This window comes from Myotis myotis, unplaced genomic scaffold, assembly GCF_014108235.1.
Source record: "Myotis myotis isolate mMyoMyo1 unplaced genomic scaffold, mMyoMyo1.p scaffold_m19_p_6, whole genome shotgun sequence".
NCBI lineage: Eukaryota > Metazoa > Chordata > Mammalia > Chiroptera > Vespertilionidae > Myotis > Myotis myotis.
This window is the reverse complement of record NW_023416368.1, coordinates 6,761,017-6,784,687: the sequence shown is the minus strand read 5'-3', so window position 1 is coordinate 6,784,687 and position 23,671 is coordinate 6,761,017. Positions and strand designations below refer to the sequence as shown.

Sequence of the window (23,671 nt, the reverse complement as noted above, 5' to 3'; positions counted from 1 at the left end):
TCCCTACTCCTGGGAGCTAATTCATGTCCTTGCCCTTCTTCCCTCAGCCAAAGTCAGGAAACACCCAAACGCCTTGAAATTCCCGCACTTTTTTAAACCTCCTGACCTCCAGGTGGAGTGTTCGGCCCTGAACAAAACTGAATGTGGGCTGTCTTTGTGCTTATATATTTTTTTCTGATATTTTCTAAAATAGTGTTGTGATTCGTCCTGTACTTTAAATTTTTATTCTATAAATTATTGCTATCTAATATTAATACTGTAAAGATAATGATATTAAATTAGAATTAATTAGTAAGAACTCACTTAAGCTATTTTCTCTTCGTGTATTGAGCCAGGATGGCTTTATAGAGCCATCAATCTGCATTAATGGCTTTCCCCTGTGCTTTTCATTGCAAGTTAATGAGTAAATTTCAGTCAGAACATCTCTGTTGAAAAAATATACCCTTGGACCAGTGATGTAGAGGGTTGGCTTCACTATAGATTCACCTGGAGAGCTTTGAAGACCCCGTGCACCCACAGCGCCCTGATTCAGTCAGAACCTCTCCAGGGGAGACCCAGGAAGCAGGAGTTTAGAAAAGCTCCCCCAGGCGATTTGCAGGTGCAAGTAAGGTTGAGAACCCCTGTTGTGGACTCGAGATGTGAAAGATGCAGGGTCTTCGCTTTCTCCTCTCTGATACGTGCAGATTTAAGGTTAAGGTTCAGCACCGACGACAAGACATCTGGCTAAGACCCGATAACATTAAAGGGCAGCAAGGCATTTCCAGAGGGAAGGGCCTGGCTGCGACCCACTGTCCGCCTGGATGTAATCTCTTCCCATCCGTGCGAATGGCCACTGACATGAAGAGGAGGACTTGGCCAGTAAGACGCTGGAACTTTGGGGGAGAGTCTTCTTTGGACACTGTATGATTCCTATGACAAGTTGGGCCTTTTTGATGATAAAATCTGAGATTCTGCCAGCCCAGTGTGGCCTTAATTTAGATTTTTCCCGGGGTCCTAGGAATCACTGTGGCGGCTGCTGGGAGGTGTGAAGCCAGTACTAATAGGTCTCCCCGGTGTAACAGCGTGGACCTAGCAGAATCCCTAGCCCGTAACTGGTACTCAGTAAAAGCCAGTCCCCTTCTCCTCCTGCCGTTAATGTTTATAACCACTTAAAAATAAACTTTAGCACAGTACCTGGTTTATCCTTCTAAGAGCAGCTTCTGCCTCCGGTCGGGTAATATAAGAAACGTACCACTCTTCACTTAATGAATTCTGAAAAGGTAAATTTTTAAAATACAGAATAAATTGTGCAGTTACATAAGTAAGTAAAAAGAAAGGCCTCCAAGTAATCATTTTCATAAATCGCCACCTCCATGCCATGAGGTTGGAAACGTTTGTTTTCTTAATTTAATAAAGAATCATTCAGGTAAGGCTAAATAGAAGGTATTTCCTGCAAACTGCTTTTTATCATGACGCTGTTTCAAAGGTATCTGCGAATAAGTATTCCTTATATAATGGAATCTTTAATGAGGAAAATATAGATATAATAATTTCTTCAGTCTAATAGAATAATGGACTTAATGAAAAAACTGAATTAACAAGCATTTAAGGGACTTACTCAAGGTCATAAACTAGAAAACAGATGAAAAATAGGATCATGGTACTCACTGTTAAATGCAAAACACATTTGCCATTGGAAAAGTCTTTAAGAACACAAGGAAAAAGAATATATTTTTCACCTGGATCCTCCCTTTTAATTATTTTCACTTAAAAACAAATTAAGGCCATGCCCAGCCGTGGCATGGCTCAGTGGTTAAGCATGGACCTATGAACCAGGAAGTCCGGGTTCGATGGCTGGTCAGGGCACATGTCTGGGTTGCGAGCCCGATGCCCAGTGTGGGGCATGCAGAAGGCAGCCGATCAATGATTCTCTCATCATTGATATTTCCATCTCTCCTCCCTCTCCCTTCCTCTCTGAAATCAATAATATATACATATAAAATTAAGGTCAAGAAGATAAAAGTACAAAAGAATGTTCAGTGGGAGTTTACGGTGATTCATTTCCTGGGGGAAAATGAAAATGCAATGAAAACATATGTGTATCTTTACCTCTTCTTCCCCAGGGGATGGTGGCCGGGGTTTGGTTGGAACCGGCAAGGAAAAGTTCCTGCCTTCTGACCTGAGCGGTGGTCTGTTGCCGGAACCTTCAAAAGTACAACATTTGGAAGTTAATTTACTGTAAACCCTTTTTCACTTCTGTCATAACACATACTCCCGCCCCCCCCCCCCCCAATTGCTCTTGCAGTTGTTTCCAGCAACTAGCATTTCAGGAAGCCTAGTTCAACAATAATTTCCACCTGTTCAAAACCACCACGTGGTGACGAGGCAGGAATGAAGATAATTATGTTCTCTCGTGTTCACAAAGAGAAATGTCAGTTGCCTGAGACAAGATGAAATTACCTTGAGAATACTGCTAGCTTTTAGAACCAGAGTTTGCTCCCTGCTGCTCACTCTCTTTGAACACCTGGAGGAGATATTCTTTAAAAGGCAAGGCCTCGCCCTGGCTGGTTTTGCTTAGTGGCTAGCGTCAGCCTGCAGACCAAAGGCTTCCGGGTTCCATTCCAGTCAAGGGCACATGCCCGGTTGCAGTAGGGGGTGTGCAGGAGGCAGCCGATAGGTGATTCTCATCATTGATGTTTCTATCTCTCTCTCCCTCTCTCTTTCTCTCTGAATCAATAAAAATATATATATTTTTAAAAGGCACGGCCTCACCCAGACTTACCGAATTGAAATTTGGGGGTTGGGTTCTCTTAATCTGTCTTTTAAACATGTTTCTCAATGTATAAGTCAAGTGTAGATTCATTGTGGAAACAAACTACAGAGAAAGCCCAGTACTACGCCGAGCCCGGGATAAAAACATGGGCCTGGGAGCTCTACCGGGGAAGGTTAAAGGCCAAGGCCGCCTTCCGGAGTGGGGTAAGTTTCCAGCAGCCCTTGGCGCACTGCAGACCCAACTTCAGTGCTGGATGAGGAAGCTGATGCCTTTAGGAACCAGCACAACCTTGGCCAAGAGCTTTGGCACAGGTCGGTAACCCTGGCATGACGGCGTGTTGCCTGGAGTAGGCCCCCGGGTCCCAGACCACAAACCTTGAGAGAAGTTTGGCGGCAGGGAGGCGCTCTGCGGGAAGCTGCTGCTGCTGCGGGAAAAGAACACACTGTCAGCTGGGTGAGGAGGAGCCAGTGGGCGGCTGCATGAGGGAGACCGGGCTGTCATGCTCCTTCCTTTGTGAGTACTTCCCACCCCGCCCTGAAACCAGGGAGCCGGGCCGGAGACGGAACGGGGCGCACGCATCTCACCACCGGCCAAAGTCTAACCAGCTTCGCCAGCCGCCAAACAAAACCAAGAAAACTGTAAGTACGGGCATTTGAAAGCGACTTCATATGGTTGGCTGCACTTTGAGGCTTTCGAGTTTGGGGAATGGCAGAGTCCTCTGGGGAGAGGGCCTGTCATGGTTAGGAAAATACAGTGATGGGCATGGAGTTGGGGAACAGGGGACCCCCAGGGCCTCACAGTGGACAACGAGAGGGTGGGCGGGTGAGGAACAGAGACCAGGCGGCGCTGCAGCGGACGGTAAGGGATTCTGGGGACCCTAAATGCCATCTGTCCATGCTGCACGGCCATGCCCCCACCCATTAGCCCAACCCCCTTCTGTCCAAGTCTGCTCTGCTCGGCAAGCTCCCGTGAGTGGTGTTTTGTGAGAATGAAGGCTAGGGCAGGGGCCCGTGTGGGCGGACAGTGTGGAAAAGGGCAGGTGTGGCAGAGGAAGAGGCATAGCTGGAAGGGTGAGAAGCAGCAGCAGCAACTCAGAGCAAGAGGCACCCAAGGAAGATTAAAAAAAATAAAAAAAATTGACGGGGGGCGGGGAGGGGGGTGGGAGTCGTGCTGATGGTTGAGTTTTCTCCCGTATTTAGAGCGGGGCTGGGCCTCTCCCTTTGGATATTAAAGGAGAGAGCGAGCCCACAGGGCTGGAGGTCAGGGAGACACCAGGAGGCACCCTGTGGGCCTGCTGAGGGAGACACGACCGGCGTCTTTTTCCTGTCCGTGCCCCTGGCCAGCCTCATTGCGGGCCCTGAGATCCGCCCTGCTGCTGAGATCCGCCCCTGCGGGGACAGCCTGCACAGTGGACCCTTCGCACCTGCCAAGTACACGGTAGGCTTTCTCCATCTCCACTCAAGACGCAGGGTGAACTCCAGGGACTCAGGTAACTGGGTTTCTTGAGTGGTCGTGTGTTTAACTCACAAAGTGAAAATGTTCCCCATTTCCTGCCAAAGCGTCCGTTCTTTGGGGTGACCATGAGGCATTCTATTCCATACCTCTCTCACCCTGAGCACAGACTCAGAGGACACGGTGGGTTAAGAAGTGCGGCTCGTTGTGATTAGCTTGGTTTTGGTTCTTAAGACCCAAAATATTCTGACCCTACTATATACTGGCTCATTTCTTCCTTCCTAACTTACCTCACATTAGCTCAGTCTCAGTGGACCCAGACGTCAAGTTAGATCTTAAGGACATTGCACAAACCTCTCTGAGAATGCTCCGAACATGTGTGATGATGGGAGGGAGGACTTGGGCGATGGTTTGTTGGATCTTGAAGGGAAAGTGTTGGAGCTCATGGGGAGCAGTGTTGGCTGGGGCAAAGGTCTTTGATGCACTGTGGGAAGGGAAAGAAGAAAAAAATAAAGCTGATTATCAGGGTCCAAGTGTCATAGAACATTCCAGAACTGCTCCCCCATTAGAAGCAACTAGTCCAAAGAGAGATACAAACATCCAAGAAAGATGAAATGTAATTAGGAAGTGGTTGGTAGGATGGAACCCCACCTCCCAAGGACTTTCTGGGTGACCTTTCACCTTAGCGTGCATTTTAAAATGTTGCCATTCTATGTCAGTCTCTGTAATACACTTTTTCCCCCTTTTTTGAAATGCCAAGTTGGCAGAAAATTATCAATTGGAAACCATATGCATTTTAGAAATGATTCACAAGTTTTGTTCTGTTTTATGAAAGCCAGATTGTATGCTGTCCTATTCTTCTGCAATTAGTGATCCTTTACCCATGTGCACGAGAGGGCACAATAGAAATGTTTCCATCACACCATACATGCCATTTCTAACTCGCTGTACCATTAAGTAATTTGCACCGACACGCACAAACTTAATGGTTCTCTTTGGTAATCCAGCCAAACAATTCCATTTTATTACAGTCATGCAGTATACCACATGATATATGTCCATTTAAAACTAATTTAACAAATGTAATTGACTTTATGGTGTTTCTGTACTAAAAAATTTCGTTTGAATGCCTGAGCAGAAAAATGAAGGGATGAGTTATAAGTTATAAGATGAACATACCATCATCTTCATCCTGGTAAAGGGAAGAAAAAATATATATTAGTCTATCATCAAGACGATTCCTCAATCACATAAATGGCTCTATTTCACATTAGCAGTGTGCGACTCTGTAACGAATATATTGTAGGGAACAGAACTAGTTAAGTGGTTTATGATTCCTTAATACAAACCGGCATCGAAGGACACTCCACCCAGAGCCTCTCCCTATATACTTAGCATCAAACAGGCCCTGAGGTGCCTAAAAGGGCCCAAAGATACAGCAATGACACCAATGATTCATGCATGATCTTTCATCCAGTTTCCTCAGCGACCCATCAAGGATTTAACATCCCCATTTACACATGGAAACCAGCTGCTCAGGGGGGACTCCAAACTTGCCAGGGAATTGTTACAGAACTGGATTCAACCTGCATGTGTCTAGCCCCAAGCTCAGCCTTCCTTTGGGCTCTGCTGTGCAGTGGCCACTCCTGTGAAGAGCAACTGCATCTTATTTATGATGCGCTTACAAGGTGCGCCCGCATCGCTCAGCACACTGATCTGCAGGGCGCCCTTGTGAAACCAGCAAGGGGGAGGCGAGTTGCTCTCTCCTCAGATGAGAAATGATGGGAGAGGCATGTTGCCATTGACTAGACCAACACTGGCAACTTGGCTTGTTTTGTTAGGATAGCATGCTGGTGATGAAAGTGCTGTGAGCATTACATTAGTTATGACTTGTGCCTCACGTATATGGAGTGCTCATGAGAGTTAGCTGTCACTAGTCTACCACTGAGATGAGGCAAGAAGGATCACAGCCAGAATCACTCATCCCACGTGGCCAACTGGGAGTCCCCACCCAGGGCTGCAGAGCTGATGTGCGTGGGCTCCGCGAATCCCCACAATGAAAGCTCTCTTCAACACGGCTGCCACCATATCAAGTCCCAGGTTCTCATGACAAGAGCAGCTACCCTTCCAGGGATTGTGAGCCGCAGGAATCTGATGTTACCCTCACTTTCAACCTTCCCTCCTCTTGTCCCTCTGGCTCGGCAGCCAAGCTGCCATTTTCTTGAGCTCCTGGGCTCCCTGGGCACTGCCACCCACCCGCCTTTGCTCAGGACGTTCCTGAGGCTGGGCTGCAAGCCCACTTCTCTTAGGGTGACTTCACTCTGTGCCCTCCCCAACATTCAATGGCCACCACAAATTTCACCTCTAAGAAGTCGCCCCTGGCTCCTCGACCCCCATGGGTCACTTTCTTCCCTTCACCTCCGTAGCTCATTCCATGATCATACACTGTTTAGCATGTTGGCTGTGGGTTTGCCTGCCTCCATCACGTCTTAACACTTCATCTAAACAAGCGCCCAATCTAGCACGGAGCTTCAGAACAGCAGGCACTTGTGGGCTGAGCCCTGAATAGGGCAGGCGTATGATAGCCTGCAGAAGGCTTACAGACCAGAGGACTCAGCTCCTGCCTACTTACTCACTGTACTACTTGCAAGGAGCATGGCACCCCCTCTGAGCTTCAGTTTCCTCTTATAAGAGAAACCATGAGTCCTCACGGGGTCAGTAAAGGCAAAGCGTGTGTAAAACTGGGTGACCAACTTTCCTGGCTTGCCTGAAACTGATGGAATTCTGGGACATGCGACTTTCATTGCTAAAGTGGGCAAGTCCTGGGCACACAGCTGGTCCACCAACTGTAGCTAGCTTGCACACAGTAGGCATTCAATAAATACTGTTTCCCCTCCTTAGCAGGTTGTGCAGGTATTAAAAGGAAAAGAGAGGACTTAGAAACTCTGCTGCAAGGCCAGCCTCTCGGCCATCCCTCCCTTCATTCTCCCTCCCACCCACTGCCCTCCACCTTGCTATTTGCCACGAGAATTGGGGCTGCTATTCACCCAGCCACCCCGGGAGCTCTCAGAGGGGCCTGAGCTACTACAGTGCAGCCTGGCAGCGGGCCGGCGGGACAGATGGAGGCCCCAAGAGGCACAGGACTCTGGAGCCCACAGTGTGTAGGTTTGTCTCTGGGACTGGGCTTCAGTGAAGGCAGGACAGAGGGACCCCCGCCTGCACGGAGCCCGCACTAGTTTCCCCTGTGCCAGGCGCTCACCGAATGCCATTGTGTACTTACATTCTCTCTTCTGTCTGGTGCCCGTGCATGCCTGAAATGAAATGGGGCAAAGAAAGAGAACTGAGCATGAAGTTCAAAGACCCGGCCTCAGAACATAGATCGTTTCACTTGGCGTAATAGTGAGAAATCAAGCCCACTGAGCTGTGGCAGAATAGGAAGCAAAAAAACTCCCAAAACCCAGCAGAAAAGTGGGGAGAGGCCATGGGGGGAAGTCTGGTGACTGAGCGCTGTCCTGTTGCCCACTGAGCTAGGCAAGCCTTTATTCTGTTCAGCTCCTGCAGCAAAGAATTACAAATGAAAAAGGGTTTAGCCAGCAAACTAACTCTTTAGTAGCTGTTAAATGTCATTGAATAGATGTTGTACCAAGCAAAAGAGAGCCATCGCAGCTCCCATTCTCCTTCGCTGATGGGTTAAACAGCCATCCCGGGCCCACCCTTTGGGGGAAGGGAAGACAGTTGGAAACGCGGCTGCTCTGGAGCTTTGCCCGGATGCACAGCTAGTCCCGCAGGTTGGCGGCAGCTGTGCCCCTGGGCCTGCATCCGCTCTCCCGACAGAGTGGGGAGGGGATGGCATTGCACATAGTAGGCATTCAGGGTGAGGGCTGGAAGCTTCACCTGCCACGTCTCCCTGTATTTAAAATTCTGATATTCTGTTCATTATATTTTTTCCATTCATTTTGAACTTTTAAAACATTCCATTAAAATGTTAACTGATCACTGAGGTTTGGGGTGTACCCAGCCCTGGGCCAGACTGAATCCTCACACTGGCCGAGCCAGGGTCAGAGTTACAACTATTATTAAATTAAATGGAAGCTTTGGTTTTGTCCTCAGTAAGTGGTGAGGCTGGGCCTGACCCTTTGGTAAATAGGCCCCCAGAACTTTCTAGCAAAGCGAGCAACGTTAGAGCAGACTTCAGGATTCTGCTGTTATAAAATGAGGAAGACACTTTCAGCGGCCGACACCTCCCCCCCCACCCCCGCCATTATCTCCTCCTGCTGTCTGTATGGAAAACTGCAATGCCAGGTCCAGGTCCCATGCCCTGTGGTGGGAGCAAAATGCAGCCGCAAATGTGACTGGTTGAGGACAAGGTTTCCATGAACAGCAGTCACGCCCACACCCCCGATTAAGCATCTCCCCACCCTTTCTTGGCTGGATTGCCATTTTCTTCAAAGGGACCCTGGGACTTTGCATCCAGCCTAAGCAGCCCGAGTATTCCCTTAGCCCTAGCAGCAGACAGGATGCGGGTCCCTGAGGAAAGCTACCACTAGGCAGGTGGCGGGGGCATCCGCAGCAAATGACAAGCTCAAGCAACAGAGGACAGTTACTTGGGCACAGGTGGCTTCTTCCCGGGCAGGGGGCTACTCCTGTCGTGTCTTTCCGCGGTCGGGGGTAAAGGAGGCTTTGGTATCTTGGGTAAATGGTCCCCGAGAGGCCTGCAGAGTTGAGAGAAAGGATGTGTGAGACACAAACCAGAGTCCCAGGCAGACCAGTTCCCTCCCGCAGACACAACAGAGCACTCACCTTCCTGCTGGGGTCGGGGGCTGCAAGACAGGAGGGAAGACGAGTGAGTGGCCTCAGCACTTTCCAAAGAATAAAGACAAGATACAAGACACGACCAAAATGAAAACAAACACAAACAAACAGGAAAGCAGCTCACCTTGTCAGAAAACACCGGTTTCTTTCCTGTAAATGACAAACAGCAGACAGGCCTTGAGTTCTGGCCTTTACCAGCTAAGCACCAGGCATTAAAACTTAGTTTGATGAAATTAAACTGAGTCTCATGGGGGGAGGGAGGGAGGGAGGGAGGGAGGGAAGGAGCTGCTTGGGTTCAAGCTGGGAGGAACCATAGACCTTAGACCTGATTTTTCAGGCTCAGAGAAATTAAGTGACTTGCCCCGGGTCGCACAGCATTGCGTACATACAAACAGTATTCTGGGTTCTGTGCTTCTCTCCCACAGTTTATTTTAGGTAATGGGTGATGAAAGGATTGGGTGTCTTTTGGGGTTTTATCCCTCTTTCATTGGGCAAGAGGTTCTTGGTATAAAGCCTACGTTTATGTTTGTGTCTGAAATAAACCCATTTGCCACGAAGAGGTTAACTTTCCTCTAATCCTTTGGTACCGTTGACATTATATAAAATATTAATTACACTTAGTTTCTGAGAAGATTTTTAACTTGGGGAAGAGGGTTTCTGAAGATTCTCCTGGCGGGCTGGTTTTTGTTGGCTGGCCTTTCTTCCTTTCTTTTTCTTTCACTTTTCTCATGAGCAGATAACCTTCAGGCTCCCTGAGGGAATGAGAACTCTGCATTGCAAAGTTATTCACAGCGCTTTCTTCTTTATTCTGTCTGAAATGCCCTATATCCTCAATGTAATACAAGTATTACTCAGCTGGATTCAAGCAGGTCTAGAAGTAAATCCTGCACGATCTTGAACAAGTTATTTAAGGTCTTTGAGTCTTGATTTTCTCACCTGTGAAATGGGAGTGTGGGTGAAAGGGCACAGGTTTGCTATAGGAGTCAGGTGACACTATATGAAGGGTCAGGCACTTGATCCCTGTGAGCTGAGCTTCCCCCCTCCTTCCCACTGTCCTGCACAGCGACCGCCCTGAGGTGGATGGTGAAATGGTCCACCTGGAGTTGTATTTTTACGTGGTTTGTTTTCTAGATGCTGAGTACAGCCAGGCCCACGGGAGGGCCAAGGATCTTGTCTCACTGTGAGGAGCTTCCTGCCCAGTGGGGGAGCATTTTGGTGTAAAAATAAATTTGTCATTCATAAAACTCGTTGGAGGTGAAAACTCTAGAGGGATAACCGGAAAACTTATATGTATATCTTACGCCTGAATAGATTTTCTCTTTTAAAAAATCACTTATTTATGCACATTCTCTGGGCATTTTAGGAATCTCCTGTGGAGAGTCTGAGCTTTGTAAGAGGTTAGTTCTCCCAAAACATCCTGGACAAGTGAGTCACTTCGAGGGCAGAGCTGGTATTGTCAGGACAAGGTCACTTCCCAAGGGGGAAGGAATCTTTTAAAAGGCTGGGTTAGCTCAGAGGTGACTGAGACTTGATGGCAGTATTCCACTTTGTAAGCTTTGGGACAGCACACAGTCCTGCATGAGTCAGCAGAGCCTGGAGCCCTTTAAGGAAAACAGCAGCTAGCAGCTAGCAGCAGCCTCGAGGCCAGGAACTGGCCAACAGGAGAGGAGGCTGAGGCCCCCCGCAGGCGAATGCCTTGCTCAGAGTGAGCGAAGGAAGGGAAGGAAGGGCTCAGGTGGGGCCTGGCCTCCAGGCTCCTTATCCCTCCAAACCTGGGGCTCCTTGCCCAGGACTCTCTGGTCTACAGGGGGAAAGCCAGTGTCTTCAGTGGCAGGAGGAGATGGTGGAAGAGAGCACCACTCTGAAGTCAGAAAGACATGGGTTCAAATCCTGTACCTAGTTATACACATTTAGGGATGTTATTCAACCTCTCTGAGCCTCAGTTTCATCATCTGCATAGGTGGGGGGGAGGGGGGGAGGTAATGCACCCCCTTGGTTGGGTTGGTTTGGGGATTAGAGAAAATGTAGGTAAAATATTATGGTAGGTAAAGCACTGGGTCAATAGTAGGTGCTCAATAAATGGTAGCTACGTTTTAGAATTGAGTTGAAAATAGCTTCATGTGGAGGTAACTGTGATCCAAGACTACCCCGGGTCAGTTCTGGGGGAGAAGGACTGTCGTAGACCCACAGTTTGGTCAACTGCACACAGACAACAAAAGTAACCCTGCCGTTTAAATAGCACGTTAGAGTTTATGAAGCATTTTCTCCGAATAGAACACACACCTTACAAATAAGGAGGTAGCTCTGAAAAGATTAGGTCCCTGTGGCCAGGCAGCTGCTAAACAACAGTTCCTCCCTCGGCACCACAGTGCCCCCTGCATCACCTTCGGGAGGACAATGAGAGGAGTGTACACAGATGGCCCAGGGGAGAAGCAGGCCCAGCACAGGGCACAGGGCAGGAGCTCTGCTTCAGGCTGATCTGGGTTGGGGTTTCTACTTGGTAGCTGAGTGATCTTGGGAAATTACCTCTTTATGCCTCAGTTTCCTCATCTGTAAAATGCAATGTTTCTAAAAGCCCCCACTTCATAGTGTGGTGGTGTTAGTTAAATGAGTTGGTGGGTGTGAAAGCCATGCCATAAGCACCCTATAGAGGCTGGCCATTATTATTATGCATCCAATACAAATGATACGCACCTAGTGTGAGGGGCTCTCTGTCAAATGGAGCTAACGAACGATCGAGGGTGGGCTTGGTGCTTCTGTCTATCGAAGGAGCCGGGACTGGAAGGGAAAAGAAGGAAGTCAATTAAAAGAAGAATGGTTGGCTGGGGGGTGGGGCATGGCAGGCCAAGGAGAGTGGAACTCACGCTTTGCTGTTTTGGGAGTTCTACTTCTGCTAGGCTCTTCCTGGTTGGGCTGGGGTGTGGGGAGTGGCTGTTTGGAAAAAAAAAATGTTAGGAAGTATTTGCAACACATCAGCAGTTCCTGGTGGCTTTATCTCCCCAAATATGTCTGAATCTGTTCACTCTTCCCCATTTCCAAGTTCCACCCTCAATCTTAATCTCTGATCCCAGTCTGAACAGTAGCCTGCTACGGGAGCCCCCTGTTCTGCCCTCTCTCCCCCAAAGCGATTCCTGCATGGCAGCGGAGGGAGGGAGTTGCTCCCTGACAAGCCTGCTAGTAGATCCAGCTCAATGTCACCTCCCCACCCGTCATCACATTCCTGGGTCTTCTGTCTCCTGAGCCTCACATTACTACTCTAACTGTTGTGTTTATACATCTATTTACTTTTTTTATTATTTGTCTTATTCACGCTCACTCTATTCCCAGCAGCTAGAACGCTGCTGGGCACACAGTATGCTCAATAAATATCTGCTGATTGAATGAGTGGATTCTGCATGCCAATGGCAGAGTTCACAGCCTTCAGATTTCAAAAGTAAAATGCATTTGTAGATCAATTCAGGTCTGTGAGCCCCCTTTGCAAGAAAACTGCACAAGCAGGAGGGAGCTGACCATTCTCAGATGGGAGGTCCTGACTGTGGTATGCTCTTGATTTTGAGCTTTGGGGGCAATATGTCCTCTCCCTCCCTCTAGCCCTGACACTGTCCTCTCCCTCCCTCTAGCCCTGACACTGTCCTCTCCCTCCCTCTAGCCCTGACACTGTCCTCTCCCTCCCTCTAGCCCTGACACTGTCCTCTCCCTCCCTCTAGCCCTGACACTGACCTCTCCCTCCCTCTAGCCCTGACACTGTCCTCTCCCTCCCTCTAGCCCTGACACTGTCCTCTCCCTCCCTCTAGCCCTGACACTGTCCTCTCCCTCCCTCTAGCCCTGACACTGACCTCTCCCTCCCTCTAGCCCTGACACTGACCTCTCCCTCCCTCTAGCCCTGACACTGTCCTCTCCCTCCCTCTAGCCCTGACACTGTCCTCTCCCTCCCTCTAGCCCTGACACTGTCCTCTCCCTCCCTCTAGCCCTGACACTGCCCTCTCCCTCCCTCTAGCGCTGACACTGTCCTCTCCCTCCCTCTAGCCCTGACACTGCCCTCTCCCTCCCTCTAGTGCTGACACTGCCCTCTCCTTCCCTCTAGCGCTGACACTGCCCTCTCCCTTCCTCTAGCGCTGACACTGCCCTCTCCCTTCCTCTAGCGCTGACACTGCCCTCTCCCTCCCTCTAGCGCTGACACTGTCCTCTCCCTCCCTCTAGCCCTGACACTGACCTCTCCCTCCCTCTAGCCCTGACACTGTCCTCTCCCTCCCTCTAGCCCTGACACTGACCTCTCCCTCCCTCTAGCCCTGACACTGTCCTCTCCCTCCCTCTAGCCCTGACACTGTCCTCTCCCTCCCTCTAGCCCTGACACTGTCCTCTCCCTCCCTCTAGCCCTGACACTGTCCTCTCCCTCCCTCTAGCCCTGACACTGTCCTCTCCCTCCCTCTAGCCCTGACACTGTCCTCTCCCTCCCTCTAGCCCTGACACTGTCCTCTCCCTCCCTCTAGCCCTGACACTGCCCTCTCCCTCCCTCTAGCCCTGACACTGACCTCTCCCTCCCTCTAGCCCTGACACTGCCCTCTCCCTCCCTCTAGCCCTGACACTGTCCTCTCCCTCCCTCTAGCGCTGACACTGTCCTCTCCCTCCCTCTAGCCCTGACACTGTCCTCTCCCTCCCTCTAGCGCTGACACTTTGGCACTTGCCATGGCTGTTAGAGTGCTTGGATCCCTCATGAGGGGAACACATTTCCAGATATTGACTCCTTATCCTGAACTTCTCGGGGTCTCTCTGGGTCTCCCTGGGTACTTGGATAGGCCCCCAGGACCCGAGACTGTAAGTTTGGAGAAAGAGGAAAGGGAGTTGCTGCCTCTCTTTCGATCTGGTCATAAACCTTGTAGTCTCCAGGCATTTGCCTGTGGAATTTCTGGCATTGGCCAGCAGGTGGTGCACATCCTTTTTGCAGGAGAGAAAAGGGGACCTGGGACTCTTGGAATACCATTAGGTGTCATTGACTTACAGTTTTCACTTATTTCAAAAGTGAGAGACTTTTTATTAAGCAATTAGCTTAAATTGTTTATGATAGAAATAAAATACCAATAATCATTATAATATGAATAAAAACCACTAGTATATCAATCCTCCCCCACCCCAAAAAACACACATATACACAATGCGGTGAGTACGTGGGTATGCATTTTCCCAGCCTGCATATAATCCTGTCTTACTGGCGAGAAGTAGATGAAGATGTTTACCAACTTCTCTCTGGCAGAGGAGGTCTGCGGAAGGGGCAGAAAGTGCCAGGGAAGAGCGAGGAGGCCTACCGTGTGGCTCCGGCCGGCTGGTGGGGGAGGGAGGGCAGCCATCGGTCGCTGGGGCGGCACGGGTGGCTGCTGGGGGGATTTCCCGGAGAGGGGCCGGTCTGGGAAACACAGGCACAGCAAAATGAAAGGAGAAATGCTAAAGCAAGGTGAGTGTGGGCCACGCTCAGGGGTTCCCAGAAACAGATTCTGCACCCAGTTCTGCACATCTCGGGGCTCCAGGAGCCCTAGGTCCCACAGCCTTCCGCCAGCGCCAGCGCAGGCTGCGGCAGGGATGTGTCCATACCTGGGTTACAAGCGGTGGGGAATCAGACACACATACTAGTACACACAGAGGCACTCACGGCTCATGGAGATCCTGTTCTGGGTTCCCTTCCTTCCCCTCACAAATGCTCTGGGCTCTTCTGCTCCCTCTTACTTCCTCCTTTGGCTTATCTCTTCCCTTAAAGGGAGGAGCTGGTCTTCAACTCCAGTTACCCAATCACAGATTCTTAACTGGTTAGGACTTGCCCTGGAGAGCAACTCAGATCTTTCTGGTCACTACAGAAGAAGTATCCCTGAGCCAGGCTTGCAGGCTGACAACGTCCCCACCCCTTCAACAGGGAAAGGCCAGGCCAGGACTGCAGTGCCGGCCTCCTTACACTTTGGGCCCTGGGTGCCTCTCTTATGTCACCCTAGCCCCAGCCCTTGAGAGGCATCACCTGTCCATGGAGAATGGGCCTTAGAACGTAGGCAAGTCAGGTCCGAGCTCATGCCACTCCACCCACACTGGCCATCTCTCAGCTCCTCTGAGATGCCATGCTCCTACTAACCCCAGGACCTTTGCACAGCCATTTCTACTGCTTAGCATGCTCTTCTTTTCCCACAACTACCCTCACTTAGCCTCAGCCCTACTCATCTTTTAACTTTCAGCTTAAATATCACATCCTCAGGGAATCAAACCCAGACGAGGCATATACCCCAGCCTCATCTCCCACACTTGTCTTCTGAGTATATATCATGTTTTAATTAAACCATTTTGTGACCCATTCATTTGACGTTGCCTCAGCCACTGGACTATGAATTCTTTAGGGTGAGGACTGTCTTGCTCACTCTGTATCTTCATAACTGACACATATGAGGTACTCAACAAGTCAGTTATCTATTTCTTCACTGGGCCTGCTTCCCTACATATATAAAAAAAAGGTTGATAATTGTTGCCCTTATCACATAGAGTGCTTACAAAGACAAAATAAAATGTTGACATGGAGTTTATGAAAGGGCTTTAAAATTGCCAAGTGTGATATAGAATCGGTGGTATTAATTTTTTGTGATACTGACCATTAACTTTCTGGCTTACTCCTTGATATTGTATTCTACGTGCTTATTTTCTGTCACCATCTCTCCTAAAACGTAAGCCCTGCTAGGCAAGGGCTATGTTTTCTTCCCTGATAATGCTGACTTTCAGCATAGAATGGTGCCTGGATCATAGTAGGAGGTCAGTGATTTTTGTTGAATGAATGAGTGAATGAATGAATGAGAAATGGGCTGACAGAAATAGAGAGACAGTGAAAATCTTAAAAATTTGAAGTTATGCTCAAACCCCACTCAATATGGTTATATTATTCTGACAGCCTGTGGGTATTTGTGTCACCTAACTATGAGTTGGTCAAAAAATGTGGAGAAACAGGACACAACGAGTTATTACTGCCACGTACCCTCAAGTGGCAGTTCAGTGCTGGTATCATCATAGGCAATGATTTCTCTGCAGTCTGAACAGTCCTCACAGCAAACCTCTGTGGGTGTGTTATTATTAGCCTGTCTCACAGAGGAGGAAACCGAGGCCCAGGAGGTGGAGTCACTTGCCCAAAGCTGGCATCAGCACATCCAGCTTTCTGCTGCCTGGGCGCCCACCTCCGGTGCATCGGTGGGGGCCGGGGTGCTGGAGGCCAGGGGCCGGGGACCAGGGGCGGACTGCAGGGCCCTTACCGATGTACATGGAGTTGGAGTTGGAGAACGGCTTGGCAGGCAGGATGGAGTTTTGCAGGGCTTCCTCGTCATTGGAGGGTGGCGGCTCGTAGTCAGCGTCGTCTTCCAGGGGCGCCTGGTCCTCCTCGTTGGGGGACTCATAGTCGCCATCATCCTCCGCATCCTGATCGTCATTGGGACTCTCATAGTCGTCTTCTTCCTGCCACAGTGACGGGGACAGCGCAGGCTGTAGAGGCTCCTCGGCACTCAACGTGCCTGTGTCTACTCTCTCTGCCAGGCTTCACAGTGGTACTCGCGTGGGGAGAGGCAGCACCAGGATGGTCACTCCCATTTTACAGCTGAGAGCACTGAGGCTGGGGAGGACAGTATGACAGGCCAGCGAGTCGTGGCCTGGGGACCTCTGTCAAGGTCTTCAGGCCATGAGGGCAGTGCGTTTTCCTCTACACCGTTGTGCCTAACTGAGACAAGCAAAAGAAAGGAGGAGGACTCTGGAATGGAGGGGCCGGAGGCCTGGCTCCGTTTTGAGAAAACGGTTTTTACTCCAGGCATCACCAAGTGGCAGACTAAATGCCTGGAGCATTTGTGATGCCCCAAGTTCATTGTCGATTCTGTTCATTGAGGGTGGGTGCTGTGCTCAAAAAAATGTCTTCTCATTACAACCCAGTGCAGCGCTGCAGGCCACGCTAATGGCTAATGGGAAGGCAGAGAGCCACGCCGGAGTCAGAAAGCAGGTTGAGCTGTGTCTGGGAATGTTTAGGGGCCAGTCACACTGAGCTATTCATTTCAGCTGAGGGCTGCACATACAGAAACAGGTCCTGACCTTGACACTGAGTTTGAAGCCGCTCTATTGGAAAGACTCTAAGTTTTGTATTGCATTGCACATGTGCTTCTCTGTGTGTGCCAGGAAGTCAGCCCTGGGGGCGGGGTGGTTGCCTGGGAAGCAGTCCCTGGACCTGGACAGTCACAGGGATGACGTCCCAAGAAGAGGGACCACCATCAGCCGCCCAGCGGAGTGGCTGGTCATTCTCAGGCCAAAGTCAAGGGCAGTCAGCGAGCCCAGGGCACTTCTCTCAAGTTCAGGGCAAAGAAGCAATGGGAGGTTGCAGCTCGGTGAGGAAAGCGATGGAGTGATCATCTAGAAATCCTGGCAGCTCTGTGGGTGGCGTGAAGAAGACCAAACTGTTCAACTGAAAGATTGTTGTGTTAACTTTTGACTTGAGGAGCATTTGAAAATATATGTTGGAAGGCAAAGTGAGGATTGAGTGTCTTCCTGGACTCCAAACAAGGCCTGTCCTGTCATTAGTGTTTCTTTATCTTAAGAGCCAAGTGGGGGGAGGAGGCGGGAGGAGGGGGGGCACCTGTGACAAACAGGACTTCAGAACGATGGTGTCAGCCCTCTCCAGCCCAGACTGACTGTGCCCTGGTCTCATGGGCGACCCTCGATTCTCTCAGCCTGCCCCCCCCCCACCCCCCCCCCCCGGCCCATGGCGCCTGACTTCCTACCAGGCTTCCCCTACAGGCCTTTGCAACCATAGACTCTTCCTCTCCACCTCTAGGACGATTACGTCTCCCAGTGACTGGTGTGTGTGTTCTTGTTCCTGATCAGACTCTGCCCCGCACCTGTGCCATCCCTGTGCATGTCCTGCACTGTGAACTGCTCACACATTCGGGTTCTTTATCGCCACCCTGCCCCCTAGTGCCCCGCTGGGTACTGGGCACGACCTGGAAGCCCCGCGTTCTGTGGTCAGCAGCGAATGGAAACCATCTGTTTATAGAGGGGAGCGGGGCAGCTCGTCTGGGGCTGAGCCCTGCACAGAAGGCACTGCATTCGGCACCTGCAAGGATGTCGCTTCTGGGCCAATGGGTAAACATTTGGGGGAGCTCTGGTCTGTCTTCCTTTCCTACGAGATAAATCTGACCTATTCCTTCGTGTTCAGGCACAAAGCACAGAGTTGGCAACTTTTTCAAATTCAATGCTTCCCTTTGCCCGAATCCCAGTGAATGGGATAAGGAATGTGCAGGGCCTGTTCCTAAAGGCACTAGAGCAGTGGTTCCCAATGTGAGGCACATGCCCCACGGGGGGCAATTTGATTTTTCAGGGGTGGCAATTTGAGAATGAGTTACTAACAGTGAATTTTTCGCATTTCTTATGGCTCTAGGGCAGCCTTGGGCAAACTACGGCCCGTGGGCCGGATCCGGCCCGTTTGAAATGAATAAAACTATTGAAAAAAAAGACCGTACCCTTTTATGTAATGATGTTTACTTTGAATTTATATTAGTTCACACAAACACTCCATCCATGCTTTTGTTCCGGCCCTCCGGTCCAGTTTAAGAACCCACTGTGGCCCTTGAGTCAAAAAGTTTGCCCATCCCTACTCTAGGGGCTTCATATAGAGTATATAAATACATATTGTGACATATTTAAGCATTTCAGTTCTCTATTGTATGTTTCGGAACTATTTGCTATTTTTTATATCACTTCATATTATTATTTTTTAACAATTTCTTAGTGATGTGTTCCTCGGTACTTCAACTGTCCTTTCGTTCTTTGATTTTTCTCTTTCACGGATGCCACGTTCTTTGGAAGCTTGTTTAGACCATGTGAATGGCCTTTTAGGCTTCCTCCCCGTGAATAGGAGTTCTCTTTTTGAACAATAAGAATTCTATGTCACAGGGGGGGCATCAGGGTTTTAGAGATGCTTAGGAGGGGCGTGGCCTAAGAGGTTGGGAGCCCCTGCACTGGAGGCAGCACCTGCTGGCAGACCCATGGCCCAGGGCGGCCACCTGGCCCCAGGCGGGTCTCTAACTAGCTGAGTGGCTCTAAGAAGTCAGGCTCCCCAGTGGGCTCAGCTGCTCCTTCCATAAAATCCACAGATAGGCTCTGGTCCCCATGGAGCCTTCGCCTGGGCCTAGCCTCAAGCACAGCGAGTGTTTATTGGGTGTTAGGGATGACGGTGTGCAGAGCTCATTAGAATCTCAAAGGGGTCCCTGTGACCCCTCAGCTATAAAACCAACTGGCTGGAACCTTCCCTGAGGTCTTCTCAGGCCTAAAGGTTGATTCTGAAATCCGCTTCCTATTGCTCCACCAGGGGGGACTGATGTGAATGAGAAAAGCTACATCCAAGCTGCTCTAAAGCAGGGGGAGGCCCTGCCGTGGGTGGTAACAGTGGGTAATAACGGTGGGTAACGGTGTGGGCTGCAAACTACGACCCACGGACCAAGTTCGGCCCAGCGTCTGGGTTTGTAAAAGAAGCTGGTGAGCTGCCACGTGGATGTCAAGGCCAGGAAGAGTTACTCTCTGGCCTCCGCACATTCCCTGACCGTGGTGGGTACACTGGCCTCTGTGAGAGGCCTGCTCCTCGCTACAAAGACGCTCTGGGAGAGCAGCCAACCATACTCACAAAGGACGACCAGCCCCCATTCTCCTCCTCGTGGCTTTCTGTGGAAGGAGACAACGCTAGTTAGTACCAAAGAAGGTGCTAGAAAGAAAGTGAAAGCAGCTCTTCCTTCAGTGCCTCCCCCATCCATGCCCCACCCCACCTGACACCCCCCTTAGTGCTAGACCGTCTGCCTGAGGGCTCATTCTCCCAGAGGGCAGCGGGCTCTCAACCTTCCGTGTAGAAGCCACTGAGAGTGCTTTAAAGTGGCCGACGTAACCGTCACTGCTGGGAGGCTGCTCTAGAGGCTCAGAACCATGGGCTGGCTCCACGTAGGTGCCCAGCCAAAGCCTGTGTTCTCCGGCCCCCTCCCCAGCCCCGCGTTCCTCTCTGTGTCTCTGCAGAGGGTCCCCGCTGAGCAGGGCCATAAGCCACGTGCCCTGCATAGTGACATCTCTCCTGCCCTCAATCGGGACCCAAACCCTTTTCTGGGTCAGAACCGGCTGACAGGCAATGAACAAGGTCACTGGCATGACCCCCAAGGAGCCCTAGGAACCAGGAGACGGACTAAAGTACCTCCCCCCCCCCCAAAGCCATCTCTCTCCCCCCGAGACCTTTACCTATTTCCTCAGGAAACCGATGGACTTGGGGTCTGCAAAGGCAAGCAGCGTTGCGTTAATGGCCTTACTGACGTCAGGAGGCTCCCCCTTTCCTCCACCCGGCCCTGCAAGAGGGTACCCCAGCGGAGAGTATGTCTCACCACCCAGGACCGAGGTCCTTGTCACTTGGCAACCAGGGCCAGACTGCCCCAAATTCTAGAAACTACCAAAGCCACATGGGTGGGGCCACTGGCAGCTGGCGACTGCCTGACTGTCTCGGAGAAGTTCTGCTGACATCCCAGACCCAGGGTGCAGGGTAGGGAGTGGGAACACCCCCACCCGTCCCGGGAGCCAGCTTCAAGACCCGGGACTGAAGAGACACCGATCACAAACTGGGCCGAACCAGTTCTGCGCCTCCCACTTAAGGTCCGACTTGGGCATGAAAATCCTCGCCCTCCCTCCCGCACACAGGGCCCACTCACTTGCGAGGTGCGAAGATGCTCCTCCTCTCCTCATTCTTGTTGATTTCCTGACTTAACTTACTGAGAATCCTACAAGATAAAGACAGATACGGTGACAAAACCATCCGCCCCCAGCCTTCCCACTGAGACCGGATGCTCCTCGACCCCTCCGACCTCATGCCTGGACCAACCTCCCCCAGCCTTATGGAGTCCTCAGCCTTATGACATGGGGATGACCACCGCGTAGTGGATGCTATCGCGTGAGCCTTCCTGGCTGAGGTGCTCTGACTCTGTGCCTTGCGGTGATGTCTGGCTCCTGGGAAGCCTGCAATCATCTCGGACGTGATTGTATAGCGCTTGACAGGGGCTGTTCATGAGGCCGGATCCCCTTCCATTCTCCTCTGCCTGCCTCCCCCCTCGGTGATGTGGATTCTAATCTCAGAGAAGTATTCCCGGTCAAGGCACAGCCTGGGGAGTGGGAGTGGGAGTGGGAGTGGGAGACTCCCTCCATCACCCATGCCCTGAGGCCAACTGTGGCCAAGACCTTGGAGATACTCCTAGATCCTGGGGGCTGTGAACCAGAAAATCCCCAAATGCCAGGATGGGGAGGGCCTTCTCCGGCGGGACCTCACACAAGCAGGCCTTACCCACAGGTGTCCGTTCCCTGGGCTCTAGCAAACCCCCAGGACACGGGACTCCAGCCTCCCTTCACACCCCCTGCTGAGACCACGGGAGTGAACAGGCTCAGAGTTTCCTAGGGATTCGGGGCAGCTGGGAGGAGCCTGGGAGATGATCTGGTCTAAGGACATTTTCCAGGTGGCCCAGACAAAGGCGGGGACAGGCCACCTGTGGGTTAGTGAGGAAGGCCTCCCCTTTCCCCACAATATAGAAGCTGGGCTCCCCAATTTCCAGGCCAGCACACCCCACACACCACTTCCTGTGTTCACGCCCGTCAGCAGTGAGCATTATGAGCCGTGCCCATCTGAGAAGGACCCAGGAGCTATATGCCTTCTGCGAAGTGACTGTCTCCAGGTGACAAGCCTGGCCCACAACAAAATTGCTATGTTAGAAAGGCAGTACCCAGCACCCACCACTTCCTGCTTCCCTCCTGACCGGGACCCTCCAGACCCCAGACCCCACGCTCCTCCAGGCTCCCAGGACTGCTGCCCAAACCCTCCTCCCTCATTAGATTGACAGCTAAACTAATCGTGATCAGGGCAATGGGGACTTCCGAGGACAGGAGGGGCGGGCATTGCTGAATCCTGGGCCACAGTGTCCCTGTGGGGGTGTCACACTTCACTGACTGCCCGGAAGGGAAGTGTCCTAAAGCACCTGGGGCTTCCCAGTGGCCTTTTGACTAGCACCTGGGACATGTGTCACCTGAGACATGGTTCCTTTGTTTCTTTTGAGTGATTGTTTTGAGAGGCTAAGGGCCCCTCTCCTCCCTCTGACTTGGGGGATGGAAGGATCCCACAGAGGGAATCCTGGCAGGGAGGCCTGGTGGTGTCGGCCTGTGGCCAGGCTGGAGGTCCCCCCTTCATTCAGCCAGGACTGGGCTTAAGGCACCTCAGTACACAAAACAAAGCTTCCTGCCATGAAGGAGGCTCCATGCTAATTAAGAGAGAAGCCGATGCACAATGAACCTTTAAGGAAGTGAAATGCTAGGTGAGACCAGTGTATACAAACATGCCACCCTGGGGTGGTGGTGGGGGGGGATGGGGTGGGGACAGGGTGCCGGGGAGGGTGCAGTGCAGTTGAGAAAGAGCAGGCCTCCTGCTGAGATGACATTTCAGCAGGGACCCGGGGAAGGTGGCGCGGCCCACCTCACCGCCCCCGACCTGGTCCTGCAGAGCCTGGCTGGGCTCTGACTCACGGAGCTGCTTTGATCCTAGAAGGACCTCCTGCTCTGCGAGGTGGAGGTGTCGCTTCGCACCAGTATCTTTAGCAGCCAGGCTGGAGGCTAAGGAAGGAAATGCCAAACCACAGGCCCCACCAGAAGAGAAGCAAAGAGCAGAGAGCGGAGCAGGGCCTGCCCTTCTGGTTTGCAGCAAAACCCGGGCTCTTGGGGTCCTCCTCCTTCGGTGGGCCTCAGAGGACACCTTCCTAGCCAGCTGGGACCACGCTGGGGAGCGGGGGGACAGGGCAGGAAGGCGGTGGCTTCCTCTGTGTGCAAACCTTGTAAGTTGTCCTCCACTCCCACACCCCCAGAGGACCAAGTGACAGTGAGTGGCCGGAGGTGACTCATTCCCCCTCCTTCCCACAAACCTCACACCTCGCTCAGAGCCAGGGAGCGAGGCGGAGGGGGCTGGGCAGCTGGTAGACATAGTTCTCTTCTTTTTCTCATTTTTAGGGGTTCACTGGCTGAGAAAGAGGGGCTGAACCTTCCAGTAGGAAGCTAGGCCATTCAACAGGTGACATCCTGCCGTGACCTATTCTAGCCCAGTTGCACCCCTGCTCGCTGCATCGTAGGGGCCAGTCTGACACCTCCTGGTTACCTTAGACCCAGAGTCTGACAGCAGCGTCCTGCCCACGGGCAGAGGCAGAGCCCACCCTGTGACCTCAGGCAAGGCGTTGGCCCTCCCTGTGGAGTTAAATATAAAACTTACAATATGGGGTTTAAAATAACCTCCCAACAGCCATCAGCAGACTTTATCGTGCACTCTGCCGGCTTACCAGCTCCTGCTCAGCTGTGTGTTGGTTTTGAACTAGGCCCTCTCTATAGGGAGGCTCCATTTTCCTATTTGAAACCCGTCCCCCATTACAGAATTTGGGGTGTCTCTGGGAGACACTGTGTTCTGAGAGACCGACGACAACTGCAGACAGAGAAAGCCCTTCTCACCAGCATGGGTGTTCTGACAAAACCTGCTTAATACTGACTTTTTAATTGGGGGAAGGAAGTAGATTCAGAGGACGCAATTGTGTTTTGGTCTGTTGCACATACACAAATTCT

General features: G+C 51.3%; 1 protein-coding gene across 3 annotated transcripts in view; it reads right to left on the bottom strand.

Moving 5' to 3' along the window:
* LCP2 (lymphocyte cytosolic protein 2) overlaps positions 1-23,671 on the bottom strand; it is a 39,552-nt gene that overhangs the window by 2,823 nt on the left and 13,058 nt on the right. Inside the window, exons 4-20 of one of the 3 annotated variants that reach the window (XM_036313445.1) lie at positions 20,743-20,811; positions 20,282-20,313; positions 19,686-19,723; positions 16,285-16,483; positions 16,014-16,091; positions 14,320-14,417; positions 11,881-11,947; positions 11,711-11,794; positions 9,141-9,166; positions 9,005-9,024; positions 8,809-8,916; positions 7,485-7,515; positions 5,384-5,396; positions 4,559-4,688; positions 3,127-3,173; positions 2,089-2,183; positions 1,174-1,251 (exon numbers count right to left, since the gene is read on the bottom strand). In XM_036313445.1, the coding sequence (XP_036169338.1) occupies positions 1,174-1,251; positions 2,089-2,183; positions 3,127-3,173; positions 4,559-4,688; positions 5,384-5,396; positions 7,485-7,515; positions 8,809-8,916; positions 9,005-9,024; positions 9,141-9,166; positions 11,711-11,794; positions 11,881-11,947; positions 14,320-14,417; positions 16,014-16,091; positions 16,285-16,483; positions 19,686-19,723; positions 20,282-20,313; positions 20,743-20,811 (1,213 nt within the window). Of the gene's footprint in view, positions 1-1,173; positions 1,252-2,088; positions 2,184-3,126; positions 3,177-4,558; positions 4,689-5,383; positions 5,397-7,484; positions 7,516-8,808; positions 8,917-9,004; positions 9,025-9,140; positions 9,167-11,710; positions 11,795-11,880; positions 11,948-14,319; positions 14,418-16,013; positions 16,092-16,284; positions 16,484-19,685; positions 19,724-20,281; positions 20,314-20,742; positions 20,812-23,671 lie in introns of all 3 variants that reach the window. The other 2 variants (XM_036313444.1, XM_036313447.1) reach the window with 2 other exon arrangements.